At 37.8% G+C, this 17,927-nt stretch overlaps 2 protein-coding genes across 3 annotated transcripts in view; one reads left to right on the forward strand and one right to left on the reverse strand.

The window, feature by feature from the left end:
• LOC117989086 (ribosome biogenesis protein WDR12 homolog) overlaps positions 1 to 6,900 on the reverse strand; it is a 32,037-nt gene extending 25,137 nt beyond the window's left edge. The window contains exons 1-9 of one of the 2 annotated variants that reach the window (XM_069503431.1): positions 6,702 to 6,900; positions 6,330 to 6,629; positions 5,643 to 5,783; positions 4,599 to 4,774; positions 3,862 to 3,926; positions 3,442 to 3,586; positions 2,893 to 2,994; positions 1,855 to 1,984; positions 782 to 930 (exon numbers count right to left, since the gene is read on the reverse strand). In XM_069503431.1, coding sequence (XP_069359532.1) covers positions 786 to 930; positions 1,855 to 1,984; positions 2,893 to 2,994; positions 3,442 to 3,586; positions 3,862 to 3,926; positions 4,599 to 4,774; positions 5,643 to 5,783; positions 6,330 to 6,629; positions 6,702 to 6,760 — 1,263 coding nt within the window. In that variant the 5' untranslated portion in view covers positions 6,761 to 6,900 and the 3' untranslated portion in view covers positions 782 to 785. Of the gene's footprint in view, positions 1 to 223; positions 931 to 1,854; positions 1,985 to 2,892; positions 2,995 to 3,441; positions 3,587 to 3,861; positions 3,927 to 4,598; positions 4,775 to 5,642; positions 5,784 to 6,329; positions 6,630 to 6,701 lie in introns of those variants that run through there. The other variant, XM_034976391.2, reaches the window with a different exon arrangement.
• Positions 6,901 to 7,615: 715 nt separating this feature from the next.
• Positions 7,616 to 17,523, forward strand: l(2)05287 (WD repeat-containing protein l(2)05287). Its single transcript, XM_034976394.2, has 11 exons — positions 7,616 to 7,855; positions 9,468 to 9,675; positions 10,555 to 10,838; positions 11,440 to 11,630; positions 12,032 to 12,196; positions 13,099 to 13,286; positions 13,882 to 14,649; positions 15,187 to 15,328; positions 15,796 to 15,938; positions 16,653 to 16,841; positions 17,197 to 17,523. The coding sequence occupies exons 1-11, from the start codon at positions 7,746 to 7,748 to the stop codon at positions 17,488 to 17,490; spliced, it is 2,682 nt and encodes an 893-aa protein (XP_034832285.2). The 5' UTR covers positions 7,616 to 7,745; the 3' UTR covers positions 17,491 to 17,523.
• The last annotated feature ends 404 nt before the right edge of the window (positions 17,524 to 17,927 follow it).

Here is a 17,927-nt window from a genome sequence, read left to right on the forward strand (position 1 = left end):
CTACTTTGCTTAGACTTAAGATTGAGTTAAAACGAGACAAATTTATGTAAGAGATATACATCTGTCTCGTTTTAACACTGTCTTAACTCTAAGCAAAGTCAGAGTGCGCTTTACAGATTGCACCCTTAGACAGCATCATCAAAGTAACACCAGATGAGATCGCACCTTGTAAGTTGAGAGAAGTTGTTGAGTCCTAACTTGTAATGGAATAAAAAAACGGATGTGTAGTTAAATTTTTGACCTAACTTTATTAGAAATTCATTTGACTATGTCCACATAATAAACCATACCATAGAATTCACACACACGCAGCACCACATATACACATAATTCGCACAGTAGAATTGGTCTTAATATAATAAACCTAGTATTTAGATTTACTACAAAGTTTCGAAATGGTTCTATTATATATTTATATATTTGTCACAATATTGGCCCTCTTCATCACATATATAGTTCGCGACGGGTCGAGGTGGCGAACGGCGTATGAGGCGGGGGGACGCACCGGGTTAGCGCGGGGCTGTGTGGGTGTGCGGGGCGTCGCCACCCCGATTGCCTGTCGCGTACTAAACCTACGTTATTTTTCACTCAATTAAATTCAATTCAATTTCAATTTCAAAGAAATACAAAGAATACAAACAGATCATAAATGCAAATTTTAATACATCAATATTGTATAATTTTATAATGTAGTTATTGCATATTGTTTGTCGAAGAATTGGGCCAACATTGGAACAAATATTTACAGCCAACGTTATAATTTAAAATATTTAAAACTAACCATTTCACGCGTTGGTAGTAGCGTGTTTGGCTTTGAATATCCTCAGTGTGTTGTCGCAAGAGCCGCTGACCAGCAGCGCTGGGTTCGTCCAGTCACAGCACAGCACTTTGTCTTCGTGGCCGCTTAAATCGTACAGCGGGGTTTTCGGACTAGAAACAAAATATATCGAATTTGACAACTCCACTAACATAAAGTAAAATATATATAAAGTCCTGCAAATTGCTGTTGCGCTGGAACCATGTCTCATTAACATCGATATGACGTCATTTTTACGTCAGCCGAAATAAAAATATACCATCAGCTCGAAACTTCAGTCTAGTGCTGACGTCACTAAAATGGCGGCCACGCGCCTTAGCAATTTTCGCTTTATATAAACGTATCTGAACGTAGATCGACCGTTAAGAGCAGAAATTAAATGAGGGCGTCACGTTCTAATGTACTGCAACCAAAACGGTATTAATATTTGGTATTTTTTTAATTGTTAAAACCCATCTAAATCCACAAAATATTTTTTATCTTTGACAGCACTAACATTAATTTGGAAGTAACTCTATATAAAACATTTTAGTTCCTTAAATATTTAATTTCTACTCTAAACGGTCAGACTGTACTTTACTTTACCCCAGTTATCATTTTCATAAAATCCTGATTATGAATTCAAAATCAGTTCCTTAGTGTCCTTAGTTTTATTCACGTACATCACTACCAATATTATAATTTTGCGAAAGTGTGTCTGCTGGTTGATCCTTCAATCACGTTGCAACGTGCAACAAACTGACGTGATTTTTGCATGGATATAGTTAAAGACCTGCAGAGTAGTATTAGCTACTTTTTAATTTTTATCCCGGAAAACCAAACGGTTACCCTCGTAGCTTTAGTTTTAAGTTTGCGTAATAATTATCACCACTATATCTTACAAATCTAATACCAGACCATCAATAGAGTAATTTATTACCTATTTTGAATAAATCATTTGACTTGACTTGACTTGTTACCACGTGATTTCAAAAAACTAAATCCATGCGGACGAAACCGCGGGCACCATCTATTTAGAAAAAAAAACTATGCATCACCTTCTCGTCTCCCATAGCTTGACTTGTCCGTCATAGCCCGCTGAGAGAAAAAGGGTATCTCTTGTTTTGGACCAACGCACAGACTGGACCCAACCGGTGTGTGACGTATATGTTGTTTTCACAATACTATCTGAAATTTAAAATATACTTAGTAAGTAAAAGTAGATAGCTATAAAGGCAATCAGGAGCGCGAGCGCAATTTTTTTTAAACAGATTTTTTTTAAAGAAATGTGCTCAGCCATGAAACATTTTTAAATCACCACAATCATTTTTAAACCATCACAAGTTTTAAATCACCTTTTAAATGAGAAAAGTACGAGATGAAATCCCTATCTTCTTCTATCTTCTAATCTTCTAATTTTAAAAATGCGAAAGTGTGTATCGGTCTGTTTACTATTACCTTCTTAACCAAAATTTGGTACTATTCAGAGATTGCTTGCATCACGGAAACGAACACAAGCTTTTTATCTCGGAAGAATCAAATAGCTTCAATGCAAAAATTTTGAATTTACAAAAAAAATATTGGTAAATTCAAGAACTAGTACGCATTTTATAAATTATTTTCCTTTGTTTGGGATTTCGTCTGGTCTGGTCTGAACCGGCCATGGAATCTAGTCTCTAAGGCGCCATCTCTACGTACAAGAGAATCGCAACGAGTCTGTTCCTACTATCGTCCGATAATCGCTAATTCAGCCAGCGTGTCGTCGCAACTCGCAACGAAACGCCACAAGACTGCAACGGATCGCTGCGTGACGTGACCGCAACGCCTCATTGTACCTCTCATGGGGCGTAACGTTGGCGGTATCGCCGCGAGTCTCGCCGGTATCGTTGCGAGACTCAATGGTATCGTCGCGAGACGTGACGAGTCCGTGACGTTATATTCATCCAGAGTCACTCGTCGTTTCGCCGCGATAGTATCGCCCAGGAGATTGGGCCATAGAATTTGTATCGAATTTGATGGCACGGCGAGACTGTCGCCGCGATCTTCTCGGTGGAGATGGCGCCGTAGCCTACTCTTAAGTAAGTGTGTTAGTTTACCTGTCGATCTGGGATCGTAGAGTCGTACATGTCTATCAGCTGATGCTGTTATTAAGCTGTTGCTCAGTGGTGACCAGTCCACATCAAAAAATGCTTTGTTACCTGTAACCAAAACAATTTCCTTACACATCTAATGGTCGCAACGTACTTGAGCTGCGCTATATTTATTATTTATTTATTTTATTTTTATTTTATTTCGACTTAATGAATTACACACCACTTTTAGACCAAAGCACTAGATAAAAACCGAGACTGGTGTTTGCAATTTGCAGCCCAAATAGACCGTGGTCTGTGCTAGGGCTGACAAAGATCTTTGACCTCACATGATTTACATATATATTTTTAGGTAGGTACCTACTTATTAGGTGTTTAACCTTTCATACAAAAACATTTATGCAAAACATTCATACTTACTAGCATTCATACAAACCTGTACCTTTTTATTTTATTTTAAATTACCATTTATGTACTTTCTTCAAATTATCAAACTACTGGTGGCTAGACTAGTCTATTCTAAAGCTCAGAGTCCAAAAATTAAAAGATCATTACCCGCAATCTCCTGTTTCAGACCGCCGAGTTCACAATCCCATATCTTGAGCAAATGGTCCCACCCACTAGACACTACTGTGTTGTAATCCATCCACTGCACCCCTGACACAGCCTCTCTGTGCCCTTTTAGGGTTGTTAAAGGTTCCTACAAGATAAAAACAAACCAAAGTTATAACCTAAAAGTATTTCTATAGTCCGTACAAAATGAATCCTCACGCGCTGTTTTAACTCTATGGGTCAACTGTCATTTCAAAAGTATGGTTCACCTTTAAAATAAGGTCTAAAAGTTCTAAAACCGTAATTTTGACACTTAAGGTTAAAATAGCGCGTGAGTCCTTAGTCTACGACCTGTGCAATCTGGCATATTACAACAACAGACTGGACTATTTGTTTTGTGTGGACTATACTATTTTAACTTACTCTAATATTCCCCTGTTCTGGTTTACTTTTCTTTTTTACTGGCACATTATCTTCATCAGAAAGACCTGAAAGGTAAAAAAATGAAATTCATAGTAAAAAATGGATTTCAAATGACAAGAAATTCGTTTTCATGAATACTTTTCAAAAAATACTATGACTAGACCTAGATGATGGAGAAGGTGCGCACTGGAACTCCCTAATGGCATATCATCATATAGTGATGTTTGGACATATATCATGTTTCATAAATTTATTTCAATTCTATTTAGTACAATAAAGGACGCTTTGACTTTAAAACTTTTTATTTACTCTTAACTTATTTATGTAATATGTTTAGCCTAGTGGATTAGACGTCGGCCTTCTTTTCATGAGGTCGGGGGTTCGATATAGAGCATGCACCTCTAACTTTTCCCAGTCGAACAGTTTAGATGTTTTAGCATCGTAAGGAAACTTGCAAGCCTGAGAATTTTCTATAATGTTCTCAAAGGTGTGTGAAGTCTACCAACCGACAACAGTGGGCCAGCGTGGCAAACTATAGCCTAACTCTTTTCATTTTTAGAAGAGACCCATGCTCAATAGTGGCTTTAGAATGATTTTCCGGCTTTACAGATCGTTGTCTGTGTCACCCATTGTATATGATGTTTTGTCTGTCTCAATGACAGTGACAACACTCTACAAATCTGATATCTCCTTCTAAATGTTGATGTACATTACTTTCTGCCGCGTACTGTACTCACTTGTACTCCAAAGGCAGACATTATTATCCCAGCTGCCAGTGGCAAAGCGGTTAGCATCGGCTGACACAGAGAGGCACTCCACACCCTTATCATGACCCCTGCATGTCACCACACAGTCTACGGAATTGCCCGACACATTCCAGACCCATAGCATTGCAGATTGGTCATGGGAACCACTATATAAAAATAATTAAACAATGTTAGTTCTTAAAGTGTTTTTAAAGTAAATTCAATTATTTAGGAATTTGTAGATGTAACAACTAACTCAACTATCAAAATAATTGGGAGGTCCAGGGGTTCAATCCCAGACAAGCACTGAACACTTGAAAAGAGCAACCGCAGAGTTTCTTGCTGGTTGTTCTCGTTAGGAACTGCATTCCGAACCAGTGCTAACATACTATTTGACGATTCAATAGCACTTGTAAAAGTTTACTTGAATAAAATAATATATTCTATTTTTGCTTTAACAGCGGTTACACATTCATCTGACTCGGACTGAACTCAGTTATTGCTTACGCACTAATCCGATCTCTGATCCGAATCCAAGCTATTCAGTGCACATCTTAGACCAAACTACTTCATATGTCCGATTTTAATCCAATGCACATCCCAGATATTCTCACGGATAACGGTGACAACTCGGATGACGGAAGTGCAGTGCGTAATCGCTCTAACAGTGAAGGTAAGCACTGAGGTGCATGCCTGAGAATTGTCCATTATGTTCTCAAAGAAATGTAAAAGTTTGGCTATACACATTTGACCTTCGCATTCTGTGAGGAGGGTGGAGACCCATGCTCAGTAGAGCCAGCAATGAGTGGATTGTAATCAATGTCCAAAGGGCTGAATAGCTTAATGCAGTAATGACTAATGTGAGCATCTGGATTGAGGAATTAGAAAAAATTTTGCCAGTCAGTCCAGAAAATTTGTGTAACATACATAGAAAAAAAATGCACAGAATTGAGATCCTCCTTCTTTTTGGAAGTTGGTCAAAAAGGTACAGTAATAAGAAAATAGTGATGCAAATTACTGAAAATCATTCCACACCTTACGAAAACTGCTTGATTGCCATTAAATGATACCCATGAAACGGCCTTAACAGGTGATGTGTGTCCAGGTATTGCAAGCTTGTGTTGGCCCTTTGTGTTCCAAATATGAACACTGTTATCATAACTCCCAGATAGGATCCTGAAACCATTAAGTAATTAAAAATAATAACTACAAACTTCCGAAGGCCAGCCACATATTATCAGATATTAATGTTGATATAATTTTTTTTTCAAAAGGATGAGGAAAATGAATTTTAAATTGGAGACTCTAAATTTGAGCCCTACTCTACAAATTTAAACACTATCAAGACTGGCACCTGAAGTCACAGGGTTTGGCAGTATTAAAGTAAATTTAGTTTTCTGTTCTTTTCTTATTATTATTACATTTGTAAGAAAAAGATGCAAATACTCAAAAATGTAATTGCCATCAGAATCAGTACCATTGTCTGTCAAAACTTTCTGTCCCACTCACTCTGAAAACATCAGAAGTGTTCATTCAATCCAGTTCTACACAAACATTCAAACATTCTAACAGTCTGTGGGAATTTTCAAAAACTAATGTTTTAGAAAGGAAGGAAGGAAAGGATGAAGAGGACCAAGGTTAACAAACATTCATTTTTAGACTGCATCAAGAATGTCCTCTGTGAGATCATATTGCTAAATTGTTATAGAAATAAAAACTAACCAATTCCCATGTGTATGTACAGCGGAAACCCAGTCATCATGCATCAAGCAATCCTGAGGACTTGGTGCAGGGAATCTCTCCAAATATTCTATCTCTAATGTGTCTTCAGTCGACAAACCCTTCTCCTGCAAGTGTTCTGCGACTGTCGACACTAACAACTCTCCACATATTAGAAAATCGAATTCTACCGCCTTTTCTAAGGACACGTTACTTTCCTTCAATAATGCATTTACTAGCGCATTCAACTCTGCTGACTGAATGTTACTTTGAATTGCATACGGACTGTGCGAAACTGCATATCTGAAATACAATTAACATTAAAACATGAGTAATTTCTAAAAAGCATGCCAAAATTATAAAATTGATACATACTGTTCTTGTTTGGTTATAAATCGGACTTGCAACTGTGCTTCGCCTGCTTCACTAGCCATATTTGAGTGTAAAACAAACTTTACGATTTCTATTTAATCAAAATAATTCGTTGTACCTAGTTATTTTATTATAATGAAATAAACAAAAAATAAAAATGTATTTTCATGTGACCTTCAAAATTGAAATTAGGATTTTTTAAACTGGTTTTACGGCTCTGGGTTCTAGCCCTTTTGAGCCTTTTGAAATTAGGTTTGGTCGTAGAGCGTAGATAGAGTAATAAAGATAGATAAAGGAACGTTTGCTTTCTCATTCTCACTAAAAAGAGAGCACAGACAAAGTTACTAATGTGATAAACAGAGACGCAGCTAACCTATTTTTGTCCCTTATCGTGTAACTGGTTTTTTTCAAGAATACATACAAGGAATGCAACTTTAGTTGCAAAACAAACTTTGAGAATTCGTGGCGTAATTGTATTTCTCATTAGTTATTTACTTGTTTTCACATAAAAAACGTTTAATAAAATAAAAAAATAAAAAATCATTTTATTTCAGGTCTGGGACCCATATAAAAACATTTAATACTAATATTGTTGATCGGTCAATACAAATATTGACTACTAAATAATGGTAATAATTGTCGTGTTATTCATCGTTTCGTCGTGCTATCGCTATCTCATACGCGGTTACACAGTACTTTAATCTACCTTTATTACTCTATCTACGTCATAGAGAGAGTTTGTTTGGTACAGTCAAAGAAAGAAATTTTTACACCAACACAGACTACTACACCACTATTACTCTCCATCCAAGTACAACCATTGCAACACGCCTCTCTGTCAATGTCATATACATTGACAGAGAGGCGTGTCATACATGTGCCAAAAGAGCCTTGTCGTACTCATAGATAACACACTACTGTGAATTGAGGTTAGATTTAGAGTACTTTGTTAATATTATATGAAAGGTTAGGTCATGTGGTTTAATGTGTGTTTTGGCTTGGAAATATAAACAAAATCAACTTACTCAACCAATGTGATTGCTAAAAATGGGTGTCAAGACATTAAATGATGAAACGACGCCAACCAAATACGTGTTTAACAGGAAAGCTGGCAGAAGTTTAATAGAACGTCGTCCTGTATTTTCGCCTGATGGAGAGTATGTGTCCAGCTATTTTATTAATATTACCAGCTGATGCCCGCGGCTTCGCCCGCGTGGATTTAGGTTTTTAAAAATGCCGTGGGAACTTTTGATTTCCCAGGACAAAAAGAAGCCTATCTATCCGTAGTAGCCCGTCCCTGGGATGCAAGGTAACTCAGACCAAATTTCGTTAAAACATTTAAAGTGTGATTCTTTAAAAATCCTGTGGGATCACCACGATTTAGGAATGCAATTCTTTACAGCATCAGGGCTGAGGAGTTGGGTTCTCAAGTTCAAAAAGTCTTTACTTAGTAGGTACCTCCAATATCAATTTATAATTTTGTCGGTTATAACCGACATCCAATTTTTTTATGGGACCGATTATGTAGTACACAATCTCTAAATTAACAGGTCTAAATCTAGTGCTATCCTTTTCCGCAAGCAACATTATGAAAGGGATAGCAATACATTTAGACTTATCATTTTAGTTAGTTTAGAGATTGTGTACAGCTGAATTGGCCACACTGTGGCTAACTGTGGCTAATTTCTCTAAGTGTCGCTAAGTTTCTCTATTGATAAAAAAAAATTACTTACGCAAATCGGTCGATTTTGGTGTATACAGGTAGAAAAACAACCTCCTTTTTTGAAAGTCCAGAAGAAGACACTCCAAAGAAACACTTCTTCGCGACTTGACGGGTAGTAAGTACTTACCTGGTTAGAGAAATTTTATGCGAGTGAAATTTTTTCCGTTATAACAAAAATTTAAAGCAAGAGAAACAAATCTGACCATAACGACGTTTTATGTTCTGAAACACCTCTTAAAAGAGAAAAGTAGAGTGAGAGAAATCCTCATCTGTACCTTCCGACTAATATTAAAAATGCAAATTGCGAAAGTGTATATCTAAAGTATCTGTTACCTATCTATACAGCCTATCTTCTTAACCAAAATTTGGTATTACTCAGAGAGTTTGCACTTGGAAAGGACTTTTTATCCAGGAATATTAAAGAGGTCCCACAAGATTTTCAAAAACTAAATCCATGTGGACAAAGTTGCAAGCATTAACCAATTTAAAATAAAAGAGAGAGCGAAGCGTGTGTGAAATTTTTGATATATTTATGAAATAATCTGTAGATATTATCAATATTATTATACTAATATTTTGAATGTGAAAGTGTGTCTGTCTATCTATCTGTTATCTTTTCACAGCCTATCTTTTTAACCAGGTACAACCAGGTACCACTTACCAGGTAGGTTCAGGGATAGCTTGCATCCTGGAAACAGACATAGGCTTTTTATCTCGGGAAATCAAAAAGTTCCTGTGGGACTTCTGAAAACCTAAACTTTTTCCAGACATAGTTGCGAGCAGGCATAAACTAATACACAACAAACGCGCGAACGAAGCGAGCGCGTAATTTTTGATATATAAACAAAAAATTGGTAAATTCAAGAACTGGTATATTATCCATTTTAAAAATAATTTCCTTTTGTATGTGATTTCGAGGTCCAAACCTTCCCCGCCCCTGGCTACGGCCATGACTACAAGAATATTGAATAAGGTTGTATCAGATTAAGATGATAAATATATATTTATACTTGTTTGTGATACAAATATGTAAATATTTTTTTTAGATCTATCCTTATAATTGTTGAAAATGTGGTGCGAGTATACAACATTCAAACAGGAGATTGCATACGCACACTCGAAACTGAGGAATTAATTCATGAGCTAGTAGCTGTCCAGTTTCTGGAGGATGAAGATTATAATTTATATGGTTGCTCTGATTCTGGTCTAATCACAACATGGACTTGGGAGCATGGGGCTGTGCTTCGGGAAGTTGTGAGTTATTTGCATGTTTTTCAATCAACATTTATTTATCTAGGCTAGATTTCTCAACTTAATTGTATTTAAAAAATCTGTTTTTTATATTTCTGAACTTCCATGAGACTAATATTTTTCTGCTAAAAGTTTATCATAATCTTGTAACCAGCATGCAAGATAGCTATGATGGATTAAAATTGGCTTAGAAGCTTTACTATTAACAAGTACATCAAGATTTGATCAATGATCAGTTATTTGAGATCATAGAGCAGCTTTGAACTTCCACAGGATTTGAAATTGTGAATTTTTTTTACCAAGCCAAGCTGTATAATATGGGCTCTTATATTAGTTAACATTGCAACCTGTTTCCATGCTGGTATACTTTTTAATGGCTGACAAGTTAGCCCTTGATCTTACCTAAAGGTAAGTAATAATACAGTCTAAGATGATGGTAGGGGTATGACATTTTACTAAGCTTATAGGTTATCAAAGTCAAAGTCAAATGTTTTATTCAAAATAGGTAATAAATTACACTTTTTGATTGTCGGTTGTTGCCTTTGTAAGATGGTGATAATTTTTACGCGAACTTAAAACTAAAGCTACGAGGGTTCTAAACACGCTGGTCTGAGAAAAGCCCACAACAAACTCAGAGAAATCCTTCACAGAGCCTGGTTTATCATCATACACAAACATATCCTTTTATTGGTGACAACTTTTCAGTAGGGTGGTATCTAGCGACGGCTAATACTAGACCTATAATTGCACCTGCCAGGAATTGTACCTGGGACTTCATACTTCTACTAGTTGACCACAGCAACTCGCCATTGTGTCAAGACAGTTATCACTGGTTGTTTTGTAATTATGTATTTCTAAAGTATACTTACTTCTTTGTTGCAGCAACTCCACATACCAAATTTTGTAAAAGTATGCACATTCAACTTAATAAATAGCAATGAGTGTTTTATCACCAGCCTTAACGTGGCAACACTTAAAGTTCACCTTGCAAGACATTCTATCAAAAATGGGAGCTTAGGATGTCACTACATTAACACTAACGTACCATACTTTGAGGTTATGTCTGTGGCTTTAGGTTGGTGCTTTGGTGACAGATTTGTGGCCATCACAAATGGGACAAAAACCCTCTACATACAGAATCTTTATCAACCACATTTGAGAACAGAGTAAGCTAAACACTTAATCTTTGAATGTTTTTAGGGTTCCGTACCTCAAAAGGAAAAACGGAACCCTTATAGGATCACTTTGTTGTCTATCTGTCTGTCTGTCTGTCAAGAAACCTACAGGGTACTTCCCGTTGACCTAGAATCATGAAATTTGGCAGGTAGGTAGGTCTTCTAGCAGACATTCGGGGAAAAATCTGAAAACCGTGAATTTGTGGTTACATCACACAAAAAAAATTAATTGTGGTCCTGAACTAATAGTTAGTATTTTCAATTTTCGAAGTAAAATAACTATATCAAGTGGGGTATCATATGAAAGGGCTTCACCTGTGCATTCTAAAACAGTTTTATATTTATTTTTATCCATCATAGTTTTTGAATTATCGTGCAAAATGTCGAAAAAATGCGACTGTAGTACGGAACCCTCGTGGCGCGAGGCTGACTCGCACCTGGCCGGTTTTTTTATATTTGTTGTAGACTAGATGATGCCCATAAACTATAGTAACATGAACAAGAATACTCACAAAATAAGTCTAATAACCTTAATTCTATCAAATTCTTGCATATATATAATGTATACATATAATGTATATATTTTTTGTAGAATACACAACCACAATCAATTCAGAATATTATCAGTAGCAGCTCACCATAGAGAAAATATGATTGCTATAACTGACACGTTAGGCCGGGTGACAATCTTCCGTGGGAACCTGTACGACTACAGACAAATCGCCAGAGAAGTATTACACTGGCATGCCTTGCCCCCATTCGCTTCATGTTTCTCTACACAAGGTAAATAAATAATTAATTAATACAAAATCCTAAATACTGATTACAATAACAAATCAAGCATCTGAACTAAACATATTCAAGTATGCTGGAAAAGTTGTCCCAAACAAAATGACAGTTATTTTTGAGTGTACTGGAAATTAAGTGTCAAATGTTCCGAGTACGCTCACATGACAAATCAAGTTGCTTCACAAACAAATCGACAATCGCAAGTCCAGCGTATAGTACGCGACAGGTCGAGATGGCAATCGGGGAGAGACCCCCCCCCCTCATACTCCGATTGTCTCGACCTGTCACCATATTTTTACTATAGTAAAGGTCAGTGTCATTTTGCTATTTGCTCTTTTGCCATTCCACATGCATGTCGTTTTAAAATGACAATTCAGTATTTATTTGATCAACAGGTAGCTACCTGATTACTGGTGGTTTGGAAAAGGTGTTAGTCAAGTGGACCTTGGGTAACTTGGCCCAAAAAGCACATGAGAAGAATTTCATTCCTCGACTGCCGGCATTCGTCAGATATATTACAGCCAACGATACCCACATTGCTGTGACACTTTCAAATAACTGTAAGTGCCTTTACACATTACTATATTTTCACGTGCTTAATGCGCGTTTTACTAGACTACGCTCATGGTCCGAGAAATATGCCTACTGTTTGCGGCCGAAAGTAATGTACGTCGGCCTTTAGCCTGACATTTCGGCTTTGTAGAGCGTTGTCTCCGTCACTCATACCTATATGACGTTTTGTCGGTCTCAACGACAGAGACAATGCTCTACAAATCTCCTTTTAAAGGTCGATGTTCATTCTGCCGCGTACTTTCCATCGAGGCGACCCTTGACGGCACTTCTTTCTTATGAGAGAGAGAAAGATAAGATAGTTTATGCGATAGAAAGAGAGGATGTTCATTAAATTTTAGACCGCAGCACTGAGCGAGTTAGATAGTACTTTATTGCATTGCAACAAGAGTCACTATTTATTTAAACGTCTTTGCCGAGTAATCCTTCTGTACATGTAAGGTACTAATGATTTATAGCTTACTAGCTTATGCTCGCGACTTTGTCCGCGTGGACTACACAAATTTCAAACCCCTATTTCACGCCCTTAGGGGTTGAATTTTCAAAAATCCTTTCTTAGCGGATGCCTACGTTATAATAGCTATCTGCATCCTAAATTTCTGCCCGATCCGTACAGTAGTTTGAGCTGTACGTTGATATATCAGTCAGTCAGTCAGTCAGTCACCTTTTTCTTTTATATATTTACCATACCACGATTTCGATGATTTCATTTGTTGATATTGCATTGGTCGTGGTTGCCACTCAACTGCAGTGCTGCGCTGCGAAAGATGAAGTTTGAGCTATCATGGGCACTCGAACTATCCTTTTTCTTGTTCTTGACCCATGCAATCGGGTCGAAATATCGACAAATAAAATCATCAAATTAATTGAAATAAAAAAAAAATATTTTCAGCCGTAATTATAGCGAGCTCGCTTATGTATGTGGAAACGACAATCCTGGAATGTGGAGGGCTGTCGCCCGTCTGCAGAGCGCTCGGCGCGTCCCTCGTCTACCACCGACCCATGTCTGCGCTGCTCATGCCGGGCAGGACTGGATACTTGCAACTGTACTCGACTGTTACAAACAAAGTTCTTTACAATGTAAGTGTTCATAATACATACATACATACACATACATATACATAGTAAATACTAGCTCATTCCCGCGACTTCCTTTGCGTTGACTACACATTTCAAACCTATATTTTACCGCTTTAGGAGTTGTATTTCAAAAATGCTTTCTTAGCGGATGTCTACGTCATAATAGCTATCTGCATGCAAAATTTCACCCCAATCCGTCCAGTAGTTTGAGCTGTGCGTTAATAGATCAGTCATTCAGTCAGCTTTTCCTTTTATATATAAAGACTATACCTTATCCGCGGGATGAAGTTAGTATAGCGCTCACTCTGTTACATAATCCCATACAAAAATCTCAGTGGGCGCTAACCATTTTGAGTTACCAATCACTAAACGTACGACGGAACCGTAGCTTTGCATATATTTTCATCTGCTGCCTGTTGCATTGTCTTTATCTTGTGCTCTATCTCCATCGTTCATTATGGATGCACTGACCAATAATGTGTTTCACCACGTTCGTGACGTTTCACTATGCGTCCATCCCAAAAGTACGTCAAGAATATCATAATTATTTTGTCAGTTGTAGGTATATTTCAGTTACTCTTTATCAATTTCTCAGATCGATATAACACAAGTAAACAGTCTTACTTCTGAAAGACATAACCTAGTACCGCTGGAGTTGGAAGTGACATGTGCGGCGATATCCGCCGACGGGTCATGGCTTGTGACGTCAGAGTACAGGAACGACGGCGTTAACTATCCCGAAGAAAAATTGAAGTTCTTCGCTGCAAAGGCAAAAAAAGATCAGCCATTTAGACTGAGTACCTGTGTCGAACTGTCACACGGAGGATGCCGAGTGGTCGCTATAGCTCTTAACAATAAAGGCGAATTTTGCGTGTCGTCGGGCGCCGATCAAAAATTCAGGATATGGAAACGCGATACAACGCAACAGTACAAACAAAAAAAGCAAACCGGTTGGTATTGTTTAACCGCCTGTTACTACTCGTCAGGGATAGCATATTACCTCGGAAATCCGGTGCATAACAGATTCAAAGTAGGAGAAAATCTCCACGCTAACGAAGTCATAAACTATCCGTATATGAAGGAAATTACGTATGACGATGCTATAAAGACCATTTTTAACATACACAAGAATGTCGGACAAAACCTCGCGGACAAAAGAGTCGTTGAAAGAAAAGGTCTGAATGAGTTTTCGATGGGCGGTGTGGCGATATCGCAGGACGGCTCGCTGATCGCCGCGTGGTTCGGCTGCAAGCTTACTCTGTGGGACTCGCACCTGTGCAACTTACGGACGACTCTATCGCATCCCGCATTACGGCCGAAAGGCGTGCAAGTCCAGTTTGGAAATAATGACGCTGCACATTACGTAAGTAGTTTTTTTTCATGTACAAGTGAACCTTTGACCGCAATCACACCTGGTGAAGTGATTATGCAGTTTAAGATGGAAACCGGCTAACCTGGAAGGGACTATGGCAGTTTTTATTACTCCCATACAACTTTGGTTTCTATACAGCATCGTACCGGACTTCCAACGCTGCGCTTTCCGGTGCGAAGTTGCCATTCCAGCACCTTGGGACCCCAATGTCTATCAGTTTTCAAAACTCCGCGGAACTTCATGTATAAAAATTACCCCGAGTATAAGCTATCGCCATTCCAAATTTCAGATAAGTGGTTCAGTCATTGTGGCATTAAGGAGTAACAAACATCCAAACTTTCACATTTATAATATTACTAGTTGACACCCGCGAATGCATCATCACTTGCCACCAGGTCTGATTGCAGCCGAGCGCTAGTCTATAAATAAATAAAAAAGACTTCGTCCATGTGATGTCACTTATAGCATAAAAACTATTACAATTTAAAGCAACAGCCAATAATAATGGACGTTATATTTTGTTTCCAGCTAGTTTGTACAACAAGCAATTGTTTGGCTGTGTGGAGTCTTCTGTCCCTCACCATAAAATGGATGGTCCAAATTGAAACAACTTGTCTGGTATCCGATCCTTATACCAACAAAATGGCTATGCTCACCACAAATAATGATGGTAAGAAGAACTAATTTACTAAAAAAATCAAGCCATGTTTTGAAACTTGTGAAAATATGGACTTTATTTTTTGACCAAACTTTAGCCAAGAAAAACAATTTTTTTAGACTTTATTGACAATGTAACTCTGTAGAGCACACAGATATGGGCATATTATACAAGTACGCTTGATGAGCCCCACCTTTAAAATAAGGACTAAAATCGTACTTTTGAAATGTTTTGAAATTTGACACAAAAAGTTAAAACGGCGCGTGAGGAGTTAAATTTTACGTGTTATGCTGAAAATTAAAATTGACACTATGTCAAAATAATGGTCTTCGTGTTGATACTATGTTGACAGATATCTCATCACTAACATTTATGTATTTGTTATTATTTGTCATAGTATTAAGTCGCCATTTTCGCCATCGACATAAGACGGCAGTGCTGTGTAACTATTTGAAACTTAACTTAATTATTTTTTTCAGTTTACGTGTTTAGCCCGCACAGTTCTACTCCAATATTGGTACAAAAGGGTCTGTTGAACCCTGCGACGGGGATCTTCAATTATTGCGCGTTTGGCTCGTCATCTCCCGATACCGTGAGACTGTATGTCATGAGAAATAATTCTGTAAGTAGGCTTGTAACCTTTCAAAAGCTATAATTCTATATCTAAATATATAAAAGGAAAAGGTGACTGACTGACTGATCTATCAACGCAAGCTCAAACTACTGGACTGAAATTTGGCATGCAGATAGCTGTTATGACGTAGACATCCGCTAAGAAATGATTTTTGAAAATTCAACCCCTAAGGAGATACAAGTTTCCAGGGTAAAAAGTAGCCATGTCTTTTCTCTGGGATGCAGGCTATCTGTAACAATTTTTCCTTAAAAATGGTTAAACAGATTAATTAATGGTTGAGCAGGCAGACACACTTTGTTATTATAATATTAGTATGGATATTGGATATATAAAAAATAACTACTTCTCCAAATAAGTCTTCGAGGTCTACGAGAATTTAGGGCTTTTGTGGACTTGTATTGACACTCCAAATGCAACTCAAGAAAATACGATCCAAAATCGCTGTCGTACTTAACAACCGTATATTCTGGATCGGACCAGACCATCAATATTCAAGAAGCGGTGCTAACCTAGTGGTTAAGACGTCGGCTTTCCAGTCGGGGGTCCGGGGTTCGATAGGAATACATCTCTGAATTACAACTTTTCTGAATTATTGTGCGTTTTAAGCTAGACGTTTTGTTACAAGTTTAATAAATGTTGTGAACTGTGCCCATGTTCAGTAGTGAGTCAGCGATGGGTTGATTCATTCTATTTCATTTATAGGAGATCTACTGCCTAGAACCAGAGAGGTCAGAGGAAGGTCGTCTAGAAGTGCTATCGCGGAGGAACCTCCCCTCTTCCGCGTTCAGCGCTCTAATGGCCGAACAGACTCTCTATGATGTGAAGTCCTTTACCAACACTACGACACAAGAATTGAATAAGGCTGCGCTGGCAAACACAGCTATCGCACAGGTAAATTACACAAATTCAATATATTATATATTTTCTTATTCTGTTACAAGCTAGGTCTTTACTGCGATATCATCTGGTAAGTGATGATGCCGTCTAAGATGAAAGCGGGCTAACTTGAAAGAAATATGACAGGCTTATTAAACCCATCCTCCTTATCGATTTCTACGCGGCATCGTACCGTAACATTAAATCGCTTTTCGGCGCGGTAGGGTGGTAACCAGTCACGACAGAAGCCTCCCACCAGGCCAGACTAGAAACAATTTAGAAATTATAAATTCTCAAATTGCCCGTGCCGGGAATCAAACCCGGGATCTTGTTCCTTTTTTGGTGAATAAATATTTTTTAATTTTTTCAGTTTCTATCAGCCGCGCCTCACATGGTGCCTCCGGTGAGCATGCTGTGCCCACTGTTCCTGCAACACATATCCGGATATAAAGAAGTCGAGCTATCTGATGACGAGGAACCCCCCATGGAACTCAACCCTCCGACCAGCGACGACGAAGATCTGCCAGCTAAGTCCACTCACACACCTAAACCAGTCCAGCTGTGGGCGCCGAGTTACGAACAACTGAAGGAAAAGCGCTTAGGAAAAATGCTTAGAGACCCCCTTTTAGACTTAGATTTGACATCATCAGTGTTTGGTCTATAATTTAACAATAAATTATAATTTTAAAATTTTTAAGTAACTTGTTTAATTCTTGAGTTCAGACAAAAAATTCATTAGTATAGGTACGGGACGGTTTCTCTTTTCACTAAAGCGAGACGCGCACGGGACAGTTAAAAACCGGCATTTAAATAGCCGCCTCGATACATAATATACAACACATGCGGGAATTTTCTCGTAGCGGTTTTTAATCACTCTTTTATATTTCTTACTTCGTTGTAGATGTTCGCGGAATAATTGTTTATGTCGTCCATTGTGGCAATATTTTTATATAAATTGTAGAGATAGAAAACCGTATTTGTTTGTATGACACAAAATGCAAGGAATACTGCGGTAAAAATCTTATAATTAACGAATGGGGTGCAAAAATAATTCCGAACTGGTTCTAACCTTTTTCTTTTCTATAAGTCTTGACAAAAGTG

The sequence above is a fragment of the Maniola hyperantus genome, chromosome 15 (assembly GCF_902806685.2).
Source record: "Maniola hyperantus chromosome 15, iAphHyp1.2, whole genome shotgun sequence".
In the NCBI taxonomy this organism is placed as follows: domain Eukaryota; kingdom Metazoa; phylum Arthropoda; class Insecta; order Lepidoptera; family Nymphalidae; genus Maniola; species Maniola hyperantus.